Source organism: Squalius cephalus, assembly GCF_949319135.1.
Source record: "Squalius cephalus genome assembly, chromosome: 12".
Classification (NCBI taxonomy): Eukaryota; Metazoa; Chordata; class Actinopteri; order Cypriniformes; family Leuciscidae; genus Squalius; species Squalius cephalus.
The window spans coordinates 31,242,551-31,261,313 of record NC_137133.1 but is presented as its reverse complement, the minus strand read 5'-3'; the positions used below and the strand labels follow the sequence as shown (position 1 = coordinate 31,261,313).

The window sequence follows — 18,763 nt, the reverse complement described above, 5'->3', positions numbered from 1 at the left end:
AAATGAAAATGGAAGGTCAATTTGTGCACATTGCATTGTGGTCTACGAACGATCGATCGCCCAGTAATGATTGCACCTGTTGTTAGTATTAGTCTCTCAGTGAACTCTCTCTGTGGTTCAGGCACACAGAATATACTCTTCGGTTTCTCACACAAGCATAGACCTTTTTCTCGACAGCGCCATCTTTGATTTTTAATGGGAATGAAAGCGAGGCTGTGAGGGACAGACATGCATCTCTTGGGCTGTACTGTTATTTAATGTGTTATTGGATTGTTCTGCTCATGAAACACTGGAAAAATATCTTTCCAAGAAATTTCAGTTGACAAAAAACTTTTGATGTGGAAAATTGTAAGTAATCTAGGAGCTTTATACAGCTTTTTACAGCGGATGCCATTGGAAACACGGCAAGTCTATCCCTCACAGCCTCACTTTCATACCTGTCATGGTCTTTTATGAGAGTGAATCCTGTCCAGCGTGCTGGCCACTGGTTTCCATGACAACGGAGGGGTGATGGGTGGTCAAAGCCTGTATGAAAACAGTACTTTCTCAACCTAAACCGGCTGATATTGAACAGAGTAGGCTAATCTATCATTAGTGGATGTTGATTTAGCAAATAAAGACAGAGCTTCAAAACAGAGCTCCAGTTCTATAACCATTAAACACAAAGATGTGTTGCAAGTAAAGGCAATCCATGTATTGATTTTGAACAAAAGCATCCATAACTGTTGGCGTTTTGGCAACACTAACAAGCCTCTCAGCTTAGATGTGTATCCCCCTCAGGACTGGCTAACTGACCGCGAGCTTCTGTTTTGACATGTTGGTGAACAGGGAATTAACTTTCAGTGTTTCCTCATGGCAAGATTACATTCTCTGAAGAGAGAGCTACAGAATTCATTTAGTTGCCTTTTCCCCTTTGTTCCTTTACTTTATAGGTTTTTTTTTTTAAGAATCAATAACAGTGGATACTTAATCATTTCTTTCCCTATATCTAAAGAAAATACAGAAATAAATGAGAAAAAAATGTTTCAATTGAATTTTAAAATGTAGTTTAAAATGACAAATATTACAAATATTAAAAGTACCTTTAATCTCTCTCTCTCTTTCTCTCTCTCTCTCTCTTTCTCTCTCTCTCTCTCTCTCTCTCTCTCTCTCTCTCTCTCTCTCTCACACACACACACACACACACACACACACACACACACAAACTCATGTTATGTTTTCGTGTTTTATGGGGACTTTCCATAGACATAATGATTTTTATACTGTACAAACTGTATATTCTATCCCCTTACACTAACCCTATAAACCTACCCATCACAAAAAACATTCTGCATTTTAACATTTTCAAAAAAACATCACTATATAATTTATAAGCAGTTTTCCAGACCAAATAAATATCCCCACAAGGACAAGGATTTCGGATATTGCTATGTGGGGACATTTTGTCCCCATAATATAATGTAGGGTTTACCTGGACACACACAGTGCAAACCTTATAAAACATTTTGAATAGTCATCTTGAATTACATTGATTAAATCTACTTGTTATATTTATTTATTACAGCATTTATTAAATCTGCTTATATTTATTTATTTTATTAATGATTTATTAATCATTAAATGATGATAGTCATAAAAAAATAAAAAATAAAAAAAATCATTCCCATTGGTTGAAGCGTTCCGCTGGAAGCAGCGGCCTCTAGCGGCCAAACTGTCTATTTCACTCAAAAACGCACCGCCTCCCAATGATCACGGCAGTCCTGCTCTGGCGTTCAGAAGATGCGCACCGAACCACCGGGAAACATCTGCTCAGAAATCAAACAGAGAAACAGGTGCTTCATCTTGCATGAATCTGTAACATCCAGCGACCTATAGGAGCCTCCAGCATCCCTCCTCCTCCTCCACTTACTGGAGATACATACACCTGTTTATTCTCACCTGCAATATGGAGAGCTGGAGCTGGTCGGAATAACCAGAGCCTCAGGAATGATCACTGTTTACTGATTGAGCGCTTTAGTTTTCAGCTTTAGAGATGATGCCCGAGCACCAGAACCATGTTGTCACCACTATCGAGACCATTCCATCAGAGACCGTCACCGCATCACCATCGGTGTTTCAGAGGATGAAGAAAGTGTTGGACAGGTAAGAGAAACTGGATATATTGGATCAGGATATGTTTTGGCTTGCCCTTACATGCCATCAGAAATCAATTGAACTTTGCCATGCTAAGCACATTTATTGAGATGTTTATTTTGCATTGGCACCTGGTTTGCTAATCCATGTTAACATCAGAGTATACTAAACCCATCTGTTATTGGCCACAACATTAGAGTTTATAATAGAGCATCCATATGTAATATTGTTTGTGATAGCTGATCAAAATAATAAACCTGTTTTATATCTTTATTTTAGTCTGTCATCATATAGATTGATGAAGCAAGTCCTGTTTTTACGTTCATGAGCAGGGCAGTTTTCTTTTGTCATGATCTTTACTGTTCAGTTGGACAGTGATTTATGAAATATTCATGTTCTAATGGCAAATACTGTAATTGCTTATTGATTCCTACAAAATGTATTTCCAAAGCTGTTCCTCTGTCTGCATGTTTGCAGTGAGCAGTACAGATTGTCTTTTTTGTAAAAGTCAGGATTCACTTCATCACGGTGACGGAAAGGTCTCGAGGAGAAATGCACACTTTGCCTCTTTTGTCTTGTGATGTGTGCGTCCATCAATCACAAGTGCTCGCAGACACCAGAGGAATTCTCTCTACAACGCTTGCTCAATTGTGGCCACAGAAAACCTGTTGTGTAATTAAACAGAACAAAAGAACAATTTGGCCAAATAAAACTGATCTGAGCAACTATCTATCTTGAAATCTAAAATCGAATCTTGATCCAGTTCTGATGTTGCCAAATTCAGGTTTAGTTTAGGTGGGAGCCAATGTCAGAAATGAACATTCCTCTTCCAATTGATTACTTTTTATAGTGTTTTATTATTTTCCATCAAAACCCATCATGCTAGCACAAAATTTGCATTTAAGACTGTGTGAATATGAATATTTATTACAGACCACTATGGTGTTTGCAGTCTCACTGAATCCAATTCTTATTGATTCCAATCATCAATAATTGATCCAGTCTGATTGATCCAATCATAGATTCGTTTGCCTATTTAAATCCAAATAGTGACTTTATATATATATATAGTCACTATTTGGATTTAAATAGGCAAATGCTTACGAATCTATGATTGGCTCATTATTGCTGTGATTATTGTGTTTCTAGCATGTTATGTTTGGCAACAGTTCTTCTAACCCTAATTGAGGGTCTTTGGGATGTTTTTCAGTAGACTTTATAGAGTGCTAGACTCTTACATTGTCAATACAAGATCTTGACCAAAAATATATGCACCTCTTGATGGAGATAAATGATGTGATGTTATTTCCATCAAGAGGTGCATACATTTTCAATGAATTTAAGGTCTGGACTCAGAGGTGCCAATTCATGTGTGAAAATGATTTTTCATGCTCCCTCCCAACCATTCTTTCACAATTTGAGCCTGATGAATCTTGACACTGTCATACTGGAATATGAGCATAATGTGGGTTGTTTAAGAAATGAAAAGCTACACATATAACATTACAAGAAACATAATAATCACAGCAATAATGATCCAATCATAGACTTTTTTTATTTGCCTATTTAAGTCCAAACAGTGACGATATGTATGTACATTTCCCATTTCCATACAACTTTTGGTGGCATTTCTGCCTCAAGCCCTGGTTAATTTCCGATCGTAATTTGGACGTTCCACTTTCAAATGTGTCAGAGTGTTCCTCTGACTTGTTCGAGTTGTTGTGTTTGGTAATTTGCGTGTCTGTGTGTGTGAGGGTATCCGGACGGGAGGGTTCATTGGCTCCAGTTGTGTGTGTGGTTATGCAGAGAGGATGACAGCTGGTAGTCCTAGGTCAGATGAGTCAGGCGGCCCACTCTTTCTCTCTCTTTGCCATCTGCTGGTCCTTTTTATCCCCACCACTTGCCTTTATTTCCCAGAACAATATCCCAGGAGGTGGAATCTGTGCAGGGGCAGATCAGGTTGCACACTGGGTGCTTCTGTGCCCATTGTGAACCTGCCAAAAGTAGAATCTGCTCTTAGGGTGAAAGTGAGGCTGTTCTGACTGAGGAATATTTTAACCAGTAGGATGCATCATTCCACTGTATAGAAATGAACATATTTAGTGCCACATCACTACTGTTAATGCTCATACCCCTAAACGTATGCACTAAAATGTACTGTGAAACTTATCCGATACTATTTGTGATACAGATTAGAGTGTTGCTTCAAGTAAAATGGCTTATTTAGATAGATAAGAGTTATTTTGATCAAATCACACTTTATGTTCACTATCTATCTATCTATCTATCTATCTATCTATCTATCTATCTATCTATCTATCTATCTATCTATCTATCTATCTATCTATCTATATATCTATATGTCTGTCAGTATAGATATAGACCATTATATAGAGGCTAAGAGGTGCCAGTATGAAACCACATAGCACTCCGAACACCCTAGCAACCACCTAGCAACGCCTTATTAACCACCTCGAACACGTTAGCAACAACCTAGCAATGCCCTATTAACCAGCAGTGCGATATGAAGCTTAATTGGCCCATTAATGGAGGAAAGATTCAGATTGCATTAATAATCGTCAAGGTTGTTTTACCCTGGTTGATTGTCTTCCATTTAGATTCAATAACCACATAAAGGAACAGTTCACTCAAAAATGTGAATCCTTTATGCTTTTTGGAGGTCTAGAGCGCCTGTTGCATGGTGAGAGCAGCATAATGTTTCTTACATTTATAATTCCATGGCAAAAAATAACACCCTTTATTTTGTGTGAACTTGTATCAAGGGTAAAACCTGCCATGTTACTGCTTTTCACAGTCTGCAACGGGGCTGCAGAAACAATGTGACATAATAAGATATAAAATATGCAACGTCTATTAATTCCCCATGGCATGTTAGGAGCAGCATTAAAAAGGAGTTTGTCCTCCATTATCTTCGGTAGAGCTGTTTTCCTGTCCTCACCTTAAAATGTGTGTGCGTAATGTTCAGCTGAAAAACAGATCCTTTGTTTCAGTGATTAATATTGTGCCAGTCCACAGTGATCTCAATCAAAAATTGATTTTTTTGTGTGTGTGTGTGGGGGGGGGGGGGGATCAGTTATTTTCTCTGACACATGGACAGTGAGGACAGCTAAGCTAAATCTAATTACATTTAGTCTGTAGAAAAACCCATTTGGTTCACATGGAAAGCAAGTAAGATTTGCTTAAGATATCTTTCTTGCATTACAGCTAATAATGTTTGCAAATGGATGGACGTTGTTTAAGGGGGGAATTGATAATGTTTTACAATGGATTATATTTCTCTGAAATTGATCTACCCAGCAGTCCCAGCGAGTTCTGTGACATCTGGAGGGGTTGGGCATCTTGGTAAAATGTTAAGTCGAATGCAGCAGCCGTGCTACATTTTTAACTTCAGTAATACTAAAATAATAGCTTGTATTAATTTGTTTTCAGTGTTAATTTTCCCATAATTTACTCTCCCCTCAAACCATCCTAGGTGTATATGACTTTCGTATTTCAGCCAAAAAACAGTGAAAGGGTGACCTCTAACCCAACGAATGACGTAGATCCTCCGACATTTTTGTTTAAAAATTCTTGTTTTAGGGTGTGTTCATACTTGCCATGTTTGGTTCGATTAAAACGAACCCTGGTGCGATTGCTCTGTTAGTGCGATTCATTAGAATAAGGGTGAATGCTCCCAGTCGAACACTTGTGCGCACCAAACAAGCTGACCAAGACCGCTGAAAAAAACGAACTCTGGTGCGGTTCGATGAAATATGAATGCAACACGGGCCAAATACATGTAAACAAACCAAAAACGAGACAAGTCAAGACTTTTGAAAATCGTGTACTAGTGTGTGCTCAGCATTAGTTCTCCTGAAACGAAGATCACACACACAGCAATGCTTTCTGCTAGTCTACAGCGTCCACATGGTAGGTTACTTGAAAAATAAATAATCAGAATCCTTGGTGCAAAATGTTTTTTTGAATTAAACAGCCTCTTTGAACCCCACAGATTCTGCTAGTCATACTAGTTTTTCACGTTGTCAGAGTTGTTAAGACGCAACGTAATCCTCGAAGAAAGTGTCTCCTTTTCTTAGCAACCGGGGAGATAATACATGGAATGTGCATGGCTCATTGAGGAGGGGGTGGGATGATGTTATTGTTCTGGTGCAGCCAAGCTATTCACATGGCTTCGTGGACTTCCTGGGTATAACAGCGCAACTTTGTTCCCATTTCCTGTGGCACCATTACTGCTCGCCGAACAGCTGAAATCATGAGAAATGTTAAATGAAATGTGCCATTAATCCCTCCGAGGCGAAGATTTAGATGCTGAATCCTTTTGAATCCAAGTTTTCAATTTGGATCTTCATAAGAAATGATTCTAAATTACAATTTAGAATAAATTAATCAGATAAGATCAAATCAGATAAGCTCCAAAATTGAATCACAAACAAGACGTTCTATTTGCGAGCTTTGGAACACAACAATTTCTTATATAGAACTATCGAAATGTTGCTTAAGGCTTAGAACTCACTGATCCAGTATTTCTCAGACGTGAAGTACCCTCTCAGAATAACAGAGGAGCAGATCTGATGATTTCTGCTCCCAGAATGGCTATTCCGGGGCCTTGTGGCACGATGTAATTGGCTGTTTAATCATGTGGTGGTAATCAGGTCAGAGGAACTCACATGGCTTGACTTGGCAGGAGCTGTTAAAATTGAGTTAACATTCAGTCTTCGTTCCGAAATTCTCCTGATAATGAGCCTCATAGTTTTGTACGCAGCTTAATGCCCGTTTATTGCTTTGTGGAACAGTTATGAGCAATTTAATCCAGGCATCTTAATCGGCTTTATTTTGGCTTAGCTGGACCCTCTTTCTACTCTTTCCTCCATGCACTTTAATGTCTTTATTTCACTTTTTGGCAAGGAGGATGAAGTGCTGCATTAAAATGTATTTAGTATGATTCTGTACTGATAATAATTATGTTTTCATATGTGATCATTTACTCACTCTCATTTCTGTCAGGACCACTATCGTCAAATACGATTGACAATTAGCATACAGTTAGGATTGGCGGTATGGTTCTGTTCTGGGCAAGAACTCCCTGCGCATCCATGCAGAGCTAAGAGCAGGGAGAGCAGCAATAACCCCCCTTTGGGTTAACAGAACGGAACCAACATGAATGTATTGCAGATATCATTAATTCAAGATTTTAAAGTACAACATAATTCGAGAATTGATTCTGATTCAAGGGGAATCAGAATGCCATACTGACTGACGAGAGGAGGAGCTGGGGATGGAGGAGGGTAATTCGCTCCTGAGAAACGCAATAGCTGCTGATAATACTGAAGGAGCTTATACATGTATACAGTGATAGGCGTCGTATTCCTATAGGTAGACGTGGATCAGCTGAGAGTCAGCTGACGCAAGCTTGACTAACCTGACCTGCCAGAACTGACGCTACGCTTAATGTTGTGCAAATCTTTATTATTTTCCTTCTCGAACACAAATGGAGAAATTTTGAATGATTTAGTTATTCTTTTCTATGCTATTATAATGAGGATTGAGGATGTTGAAGCTACAAAAAGGACACAAAAGCACTATAGAATCATAAAAGTATGTGCTGTATTTGTGAATTTGTGAAGATTTGTGAAGCCAAATGTTAGGTTTGTGTGAACATATCTAATATTTTGTATGGATATTTCACAGCATAAATCAAAATGTACAGTGAACACCAATGCATGATCTACAGTACATCACTATTCACTGTTTTTAATATATTGTAATACAATTAGAGTTTTTGATATATTTAAACATTTTAATATGTTATTTTATTTGTGTTATGGCGAAGTATTTTGAAAGCTGAATTAATCCAGTCTTCAGAGTGTATATATAAACATTACCATTAAAAAACTTGGGGTCTGTAAAATTAAATAATATTTTTAAAAATCTAATAAAGAAATGTGCAAAAAAGTAAACGTTTCTTAAAATGTTTATTTAAAATGTTTCAATGTCTTTAATTACATTCCCTTAACAGAATAGATACCGAAGAGGGGGGTTACAGTAATTTTGTCAAGTAATACATGTTCCTGGATCATTATTTTGTTGACCCTGAAACAACATTCCTGTCTGAAAATGTGGTCCTAACCATATCCCTATCCCTTAAACCTAACCCTATCCATAACTTTTCTCTAAAATCAGAGGGAAATGACAGCTGAATAAAACTGATGTAGAAGCACCTAAACCTGGTTGTAAGCCTAAACTTGACAACTGTAAAAACTGTAAACTTGCCCCTCAAATCTGATTGGTTGATTAGAATGTTGTTCCAGGATCAACAAAGATGTTGATCAAGGAACATGTTTTACCTGGTGAAATCAAGTTCACCAGAACAGCATAGATATTTATGGGTTTGTGAGTGGTCTAAGAATAAAGAAATATCACACATCAGCTCAGGAGAGTGGAAAATGTCTGAAAATTTTGCCATTTCCAAACTCAGCAGTTGGTTTCTCCAATAAATCTTTTGGAGCGCTGAAGTTATGTGTGAGTGTGTGTCAGTGATGAGTGTTAGATGCTTTGCCCAGACATGTGGATCATTCTTGGATCTATTCTGATTGTGCATAGAGGTGACGGGGAAGCTGGCTTTTGACAATATATGGCCAAATTGAAGATAACAGAAAAAAAAATTATTTTCCCTCAATTAATTGCCCCTCACAGCATTGCAGCAAAGTCAAATATCATCATTCACTTGACGTCTGATTCCCTCCAGTGAAACATGATTAATCGAGGTGAATTCAGGAGTGACGCCCTGTGTGTCAGTCTGCCGGTGAATGAAGGACGGCCAGGATTCAATTTGTCTCCGCATGGGCCACTGGAAAGCAGGTGCTTTGATAGGGAGGATAGATAATCTTAGTGTGCTTCATCTTGAAAATTCCACTCATATTCCTCAGCTCAAAAACAATGGCACCCTCAGGCCTCAAAGGGGATATGTACACTTTTCATAGAACCTGAGTTTATAATATTTCTTGCTCCTATAATCAAATATTTCCATTTTTCAGACTGTTTTTGCCACTGTACACTATAGTGTAAAAGTTTAGGGCCAGTCATTTTTTTTATAAATAAATGAATACTTTTATTTAATGATGCACGATATACCGGCCACCATATCGGTATCGGCCAATATATGTTCATTTTTAAATGTTATCGTTATCAGACTGATAAGATAATTTGGCCGATATCCTAAAGCCAATAAATAATGGATTATTTCCTTCAGCTGAGACACTTCAGATGCACACTGTTCGCCATGATGGTTTTGGATTGCTTGAAATATGATTGAAATCACTTCAAAAAGGAAAATATGGTTAAGTGCAGTGCAAGTCTATCATATAAGCTACATGAAATTATAATGAGAACATTATAATTGTGTGCTTGGATTATAGCTTTTAATTGTGAGACTTTTGTTTTTTTAATCAGGCTCTTAAAAATTCGATAAAAATTTGGATTTGGATTTAGATTTATCGGCCAATATATCGGTTATCGGCTTTCAAATACAAAGAATTATCGTTTATCGGTATCAGAAAAAAAATTCATATCGATATATCCCTACTTTTATTCACCAAGGATGCATTAAAATGATCAGTAGTGACTGAATTATAACATTACACAAATTTCTATTTCAAATAAATGTTGTTCTATTGAACTTTCTATGCATGAATGATTTCTGAAAAATGATGCATCATGTTTTCCACAAAAATATAAAGCAGCACAACTGTTTTCAACGTTGATAATGATAAAATGTTTCTTGAGCATCAAATCCGCATATTAGAAATGAGACTTAAAATTCAGCTTTGCATCACAGGAATACATTTTCATAATATATTCTTGTTGAATTTTTGATCAAATAAATGCAGCCTTGAACATAAGAGACTTCTTTCAAAAACAATAAAAAAACAAACAAATCTAACCCAACCCAATTTTTTAAATGGTATTGTACCTTTAATAGTTCTATGTTATGGCCTTTGTTGTGAGTGACAGACCTCTTTGCCAGTTAAATTAATGAAGCTCTTTTAGTTCTCTGTGGCAGATCTACAAAAAAGGAGGGAAAAATGTGATTTTTTCACATGGATTTTTTCATAAGGGGTCAGTGACAGAGCTGCCGCATCTGTACGCATCTTGTCAGTTTTAAAAGCTGGTCATAATCTACACTGACAGCCACTTTTCATCACCGTGACTCGAGTGGTACAAAAAGCTTGAATGTTTGTCATGCAACACTTCCTTCTACTAGAAACCACTTGAACTGTCCTGTCTGGTGACTTGAGTTATTTCAGTGCACTGGAGCTGCAGTTTTATGGTGGAGTCTGATACTTAGAGGGAAAATTCATGGTAAAATTGTGCATCTAAAATTTTACTTTGAAAAAGATCAAGGGATATTTGATTCCTCATTATATGTCCGCTTTAATGCAAATAAAACTTCAGTGTACTATAGCTTAAAGTTCACACTGAAATTAACATTATTATATAATTTAAATAATAAACAATCATTTACTCACTCTGGTGTTGTTGTAAGGCTTTATGGACCACAAAAGAAGAACTTTCTTTTCATGTTGCATACACTGTCGCATAGCTGTGCACAGGTCAGGATTTTCATTAAATAATACATCAAATTTCATATTGTGCACCCACAGAACACTTAGAATAGATGGCATGTGTGTCACGATTTGGTCTCGTCTTAGTCACGTTTCATGTCTTTTATCATGTTTTAATGTCTGTCGTGATCCCCTGTTCAAAGTCATGTGATCCTGCCATGTGTTCCCTTGTCTGATGTGTTATGTTGTCATTGGTTCATTGTTTCATTGTTCACAGGTGTCCCTTGTCAGGTCATTAGTCTTGTGTATTTAAGCCCTCATGTTTGCCATGTGTTTTGTAAAGTATTGTTTCCTGTGACCACTGTTGTTGTCCATGTCCATGTCCATGTCCATGTCCATGTCCATGTCCATGTCCATGTCCATGTCCATGTCCATGTCCATGTCCATGTCCATGTCATGTTTAATCTTGTTTTGTTTAAATAAATACTGCCCTTGGGTTCTCTACTACTTACCCCCAGTGGATCCGTTACAATGTGTCACGTGGGATCTTACTGTGATGCTTCCGCTCCTTTTTTAAAAAGCTATTCATGATCGTGAGCGGTAATTTTTTAAAATTAAAAAAATCTTCTTTTGTGGTCCATAAAATTAAGAAGGGCATACAGAGTTAGACCAACACCAGGGTGACTAAATGATGACTTAATTTTCATTTTAGGTTGAACTATTCCCTTTATCTTTCAGAACTGACGACTCCCCAAGACCACTTATTGAAATGACATTAGCACATAATTGCCCACATGTCAGTGATAACTGTCTGGTCTGATTTTTGCAGTTTGTGTAGCACATTTTTAGCACAGATTGTTTTGTGAACCTGTCACAATGTACAACAGGTTTCGCTAAGAGGTGGGAAAAGAGTTTTTGCATAGACCTCTTAATGGTACATACACCTGTTATGGTTTTTGGAACAACAAAATTGCACATTATAACCTGACTTAAGTGGAAAAATTAAGGTGTGCCTATTATATATTTTTAAATTTACTGTTCGAGTATGAGTGCCTTGATTATAGCCTTGAGTTTTCTTCTGGGAAGGTACATGTCGCAATATTCCTCATTTAAATAATGAGGCACGCACAAAACCAGTGAGGCCTGGTTGAGTTGCATTAGTAGTGTGTTGAAACTCGCAGTTATGGTAAGCGGCATGACATTTCCGAAACACACTCGAAGTAATGACCAATCACAACACACTGGTCCAACCGATCAATCAGAGCACATTGCACTCTGTGTCCAGAAAATGTTTTTTATTTGTATTTATTTTTATCATAAAGTAGTTATATGGTAATTTCAAGATTGAATAGCAGAGCCTCAGAAACTACACCTCTTAAAGATTAAAGAGGGAAGGAAAGACTCAGTGATTTATCATGTCTTAGGGGTTAATGAAAGGGCTGGACCATCCCTGTTTGTCTTGACACAAGGATTTCATGTTCATTTCCTGCTGCTTAAATGGAACGCAGTCTCCATTTCCTGTCCCCTAGTGTCCAATAAACAGACATTATGACTAAGACATTTCAGTGCCATTAGTCAATATCCGCCACGGATAAAATCTAAGTGTCAGATGGCACACTGTCAATGCAATAAGGCATCTGTAAAATCAAATTCTGAGTGGTTTACTGATACTCGAATGTGTTAATGCCCAGCTATGAGGATGTTTCTTCAACTACAGGTACTTTTAAGTCCCAGGGTTGATATTTATTTTAGATTATTATTATTTTTTTACACTTGTTCCAGACACAGACTTTCAATCTTAATATATGAAAATAAATCATATACAACATTTTGTAATTTAAATGTTTTTTTTTTATAAATACAAATTGTGATAAACTAAACTAAATTTAAATATCTATTTTTATGATTTGTTTATTGTGTGGGAATGATTTATATACATTTTTTGTTATCACTTGTGAACTGAATATATTGTGCGTCATTTCCAATCAGACAGTAATGTTGTCATATTATGCTTTAAATTATCACTTTAAAAAGTATTAAACTATGATTAAATTGTGTGTTTCAGCATACATATACAGTAATGCTAGCTATGAGCAAGGCAAAATTGTTGGCCATTTTATTAAAAACATTATTTAAAATATAATTTCCACCACAATATGAACATGATTTGTATATGATACATTTGAGATATGGTGGAAATTATGTATGTATGTCCACAGTTACACATTGTAAGTGGACAAATGACAAAAATCTGAGCTTTTTTAATGTATGAGAAGATTTCCTTTCTAAAAGGCCAAAAGTGGCCAAAGTTGAAGAAACACCCATGCACATACTGATATTGGATGAGAATAAAGATTTTTATGCCAGAAACATTTGAGCATTTCCGTCAGCTTTAAAAACACCCCGTCAAGTCCAGTCTGCCAGGAAATTCTGAGATCAGAGTCAAAGGTCATTACAGAGAGGATGTGTCGCTGAAGATGGCAGGAGTCCAATTTTCCGGCCCTGTTCGCCCATTTAGCGGTGTCTTCATGACTGCCAAGGAGTGATGTAAGGCGAGGAGCATCCGCACATAATCAAGGCATTGATCGCACTGGGGCTGTTTGAACATTTTCTCCACACCTCCAGTGGTCGTGCAGACTAGACGATCACACTGGAAGAACAGAAAATGCTTTTCCGCTCCATCTTTTCAATGTCAAGTTGAAGCCAGTGGAGTGTTATTCTGACAAATGACTGTATTTTTGAATAAAATCCTTAGGTCTATTTAATGTCCTTGATATTTTAAAATATACTATATGCAGCGCTGTATATAATAAAGCATTAAGTGCTAAAAGCTGACGTATTTTTTATTTTAAGACTATTGCATGCTAGTGTATTAATCTTACGATTTATACATGATATATGCATATTGTGCATAGAATGTAAATTTTCTGTATGCATGTGTCGGATGGCAAATCGTGCAGTATAACCAAGAACACTGCACATAATAATATATCCCACAATGCAATGTGCTTAAACTCCCATTCCCAGTGCAACAAATGAACCAGAAAATGAAAACGCCAACAGCTTTATTTTGACTCATTTGACTGCCAAAAAAAAAAAAAAAGAAGAAATTTTAAATTGATTTAATAATACTCTTTATTTGGGAAGTAATTTGGCATGTTGTCAATACATAGCGTAATATTATATATTATTTCATATATTTAAATTGTATTATAAATAGGTAACACTACAATAAGGTCTCATTTGTTAACATTAGTTGTGTTAACTAACATGAACTAACAATGAGCAATAAATTTTTTACGGTATTTATTAATGTTAGTTAATAAAAATAAAGTTGTACATTTTTTGTTCATGTTAGTTCACTGTGCAATTACAATACAACTTTTGATTTTCACAATGTATTAGTGAATGTTAACTACAGTAATTAACCTTATTGTAAAGTGTTACCTATAAGTAATATGTTTAAAATATATTTAAAACTGTTATTTAATATATTTGTTATTAATATTTTTTTTATTTAATATATTTGAAATCTATTTTAAAAATCTATTTATATAATAGTGTATATCAAACATCAATCATTTTCTGACTGTTAATTGCTACTGTCATGTCGCCTTTTGCTTGTCAAATTGCTTGTTACTGGAAACCAGTACCTGTGTTAGTCTCAACAAGTGGCTTGTTTCTAGGGTTAACTAGATCTCACATGCTTACATCACTTATATCATGTCATGCACTGAAAGACCTGAGGAGCTTTTCTATGCATACTGCTCTTTGTCATTTTTTGATTCTGTATCATCCCTGAGAGTTTTCCCAAGATGCACTTAGCATGCGCAGACACCTTTTAGCATGCACGGTGTGCGCTCCAGACTCTGCTAGTCGCGTCCCAGCAGAGCAGCAAAGCTAAGCTAAGCAGAGCAGGGCCGTGAACGTGGCTTCACTGATGAACGGGGATTTCTGGGCAGAAGCAGGGGGTCGGATCATTGACTTGTGGGAACTCATTAGCCCACCTGGCAAACCTTAAACTACATTATTATTCTTCTGTGGTTTTCTCCTTAGCCCTGATTCCTCTGATGGAATGGGTTCATATACTCCCATCACTGGTTAATGTGGTTTAGGCTTGACTAACTGGGTCAGGCTTCAGGAGCCACAGCTAAAGACCTTCATCTGCTCTCAGGAGTAAATGTGAAACAGTCCCTGAAGGCACAGATTAAGAGAATAAGACTGAAAACTAGAAAGCTGGGGAAAAGAGAAGAAAAGGGCTGAAGAGAAAGTAAGAAAAAGTGATGTTCGAATTGTGCTTCAGCTGTGTACCAATCTGTCTTCAAATTTGGCTGATTATACTATAAGTAAGGTTTGTTATGACAAATTGCTTGCATTTGTTCGGTTAAAAGTGTCTTTTAAATTATTAACTATATATATTACTATTTATTGGGATTTGACTGGCTCAGAACGAGGTGAACAGGCTATAAAATGATTGGTTAATATTTTTTCTTGCCCATGCATCCTTGATTATGTGAGCTGAAAGTTAGAGTTGTGGAAAATATATTTAAATGAAATATTATGACTGTATTATAGAATAATGCGCATCATTATTTTTCATGAATAAGGTTAGAGACCAGAGACATTTATCAAGAAATGTAATGTGGCCCAAATTTTGTTTAAGCTGAAATATAACTTTTTCAATGTTAAAATACTTTACCTCCAGCTGAATAGAGTAAGAACTTTCAACTAATAAATATGATACTTCCCTAATTGATTAATCACAGTACATTAAAACAATTGTTTTGTATTACAAGTTTTCTGAAATGTTATATTTTAATGTTAAGTTTTCAAATACAGCACTATTTAATTAAATATGCACTAATTTGCATACATTTCCAGAACAGAAATCTGAACATTGGATAAAGCTTGTTTCATTTTCTTGACATATGACAGTTCAAGGTTTTTACAGAGGGGATTTTTTTGGGATATCTCCATAAATCAGAAATGATTATCAACAGCCAGACAACTTCACCATGTTTTTAGGAATAAAATGTTATACAAATGTTATAAAATGATTTATCATATTTTCATAATAAATGTTTGAATATTCATTGTCAAAACCTTCAGAATAAAACTGTTAAGTAGAGATTTGTTGCTCAGTGCATGAGAAAATAACTCATTTTGAGGAAACAGCCATTAAAAATATGTAATGTGTTTGAAATATGCAAATGCAAATAGATAAAGTGTAATATAATAAACACTTAAAAGTGTATTTTGGATGTTTTCTACTAGTCTGAAAGAAGACATGTTATGGAAGCAAAATACTGTAAACATTTGTTTTGTCTGTAGTGTCTGGCATTAATATGTTGAGGCGACTATAACTATAAGCCATTCTTTGGTTGATTTGCATAAACATTGGCTCAGTTCATTGAATTTGGGCTGATTAATTTGATTAATAGTGGGAAACCTGTTTGAAAACAGTAATTCTTTTTGCAGTTCCATTTGGCAATGCTAAAAAGCGCAGAAATTCACACTTGACCTTTAAAGAACGAAATTGTTAAATGAAGCGGCTTTCGCCCCTCACCCTCTCAGGCTTGTTCAGTAAGGGCTTGTTCCGTTTAGACATGCTGCGCACATGGTTCATGAATAGACGTGTTTGTGAGGAAGCGATCCTGTGAAATATCAGCCCTCTCCTTGTGGGGTCATGAATGTGGGAACAAAGAGAGATTCTGTGTATGTGAGGAAGAGGATGTCATCGCACATAAGACCCATCAGTTATGCATATTTTTAGGCCGGAGAACATTCAGGGATCCCAAACTCACGCTATTGGTAGAAACAGCCTATGAATGGCTTATAACTGACTTTGCATATTAAGATGGGATAGGAAAAATGTATGCATTATACCTTTAAAAATTGAGGTTATTGATGCAGTTCTGCGTATATGTATACAGTATATTAATTGCTATTATCTTAAAAACATTCATTTCATCAACATATAAATTGTGATGTAGTTTGGAGATTATAAAATGCCATCATCAAATACGTCATGATTTGCATAAATCAAAGCAGTGTATATTTCAGCAATATAAATGCAGTTTTCCTGACGTGCCGTTGTGGAATTGTGTGTGTTGTAGCCGCTGAAGGAAATGCTTGTGTTTGGATTAAATATGCAACTGTTGTAGCAGGTAGAGAGATGAAGGTCTCTGCCAGCATAGACGCCTTTTCACATCTGACAGCTCAGTGCCAGATATGGAATGATGGGATATTGAAGGACTGCAGGGTTTGTTTAGGCTCAAAGCCGGTGTGTTTGGCCTGACAACTGTGTGTTTATCATGCATGGAGTCACTGATCATGGATGCATCCTTTGCCTTGGATTGTAACTTCCTGTTTGATGAAAGTGTTGTTGCTTGTAGGAAATGTTGGCAGATTTCTTCGCTGGAAGACTGATGAAATGGTTGTCTTTTTTTCCCTACCTCATAAATTTGCTGCCTTCTTAGGGGGATGATTGATATATGTGTTAACTCGCTGGTTTTCAAAGGTTCTGCTAACTTAGATTAAGTAAAAAAATGTTTTTAGCTTGTACACATCCTATCAGGAGTTTTTATTAGAGACATTTTCTTGGTTGCAAATTCAGTTATTTTGACAAAATGCCAAGGGCTGTGCACTTCTCAGCATGCGTTCCCTCCTTTCTGCTTCATCTTCAATAGTACTCCCGCCAGAGCGGAGAACTGCTGGTCGATTCTCCGGCCGTGGCTCCCGCTGGCTGATGCCCCTTTGGAGATGGTAAAGTGGCTGCACTCCAAAGCCTGCTACAGAGATGAATGATTATCCCTGGGCTGCTGGATGACCTGCGGCCGTATAATTCCCATCTGAGTTGACGCAACTCCAGCTTCACCGCCCCCTCTCTGGCTTTTTCATTTGTTGGTGTTTTTGATAAATAATGCAACCTCACCTATCAGCATCAGTAGTCTGCAAGGCTTTCTTTGGAGAATTGAGCTGCAAGGCCAGTTAAATAGGGTGGCTGTCCTTTGGCCTGCTTGATTATACTGGGTGTTCAATAGAGATAAAGTTTTTTAATGTTAAAAATCTTCTTCTATCCCAGTTTACCAGATGACTAGTGCTGGTAGTGGCACAAAAATTACAGAAACCTATTGTAAAGCTACTGTAGTTTTCGACTGAACTACTTTTATATGTAATTTTTTTAATCATTGCTTTTTTAAATTAATTGTTCTCTGTAAGTGATCAGCTAACTTAACTTAAAAAAGTGAGGAAACCTGTTGCCTTAAAATTAAGTAAATAAACTTCATGCGCAATTGAAAAAATTACGTTATGTGGAATTGTCAAGTTCACGTAACTTATTTTTTTTATAATTAGGTTACTAGGTTATTTACTTAATTTTAAGACAATGGGTTTCCTCACTTTTTTAAGTTAAGTCAACTGATCACTTGTGTTTGATTGAATGGTTCATTTATTCATTCATTCATTCAAAAGTTTGGGGTCATTTCAGCTAGGCTACATTTATTCAATCAAAAATACAGCAAAAACTGTAATAGTGTGAAATATCATATATATACATATATATATATATATATATATATATATATATATATATATATATATATATATATATATATATAATGAGTTACAACATGTTTATGTGTGTACACACACACACACACACACACACACACACACACACACACACTGTAACGGTCACCAGCTGGAGTGCCCATGAGAGCCACCAGAAGGCACTCCACACCAGACTTTCATGTTCACTCACAGACTACATCTCCCATTATTCTCTGCCTGGACTCATCAGCACTCATTATCACATTCACCTGTAACTCATTATCTTGTTTAGTTCACCCCATATAGCCTGGTTCACCCCATCACTCACTGCGAAGTTTTTGTATGTTGTTGCACTGCATTTCCGAGCGTTTTCCCTGGTTTCATGTCTCTTGGTTTTTGGATTTCTTGCCTGTTCCGTGGATTACTCTTTTGCCTCTGACCCCTGCCTGTTTTGTTTGTTTATTTCTTTGTTTGGACGGCCTACCTGTGTTTTGACC

The 18,763-nt window shown here is 36.6% G+C and overlaps 1 protein-coding gene across 1 annotated transcript in view; it reads left to right on the top strand.

The window, feature by feature from the left end:
- The first annotated feature begins 1,747 nt into the window (after positions 1–1,747).
- Positions 1,748–18,763, top strand: part of slc35f1 (solute carrier family 35 member F1) — a 92,298-nt gene continuing 75,282 nt past the window's right edge. Inside the window, exon 1 of the mRNA XM_079888527.1 lies at positions 1,748–2,142. Within this exon, the coding sequence (XP_079744653.1) occupies positions 2,033–2,142 (110 nt within the window). The 5' untranslated portion in view covers positions 1,748–2,032. The remainder of the gene's footprint in view (positions 2,143–18,763) is intronic.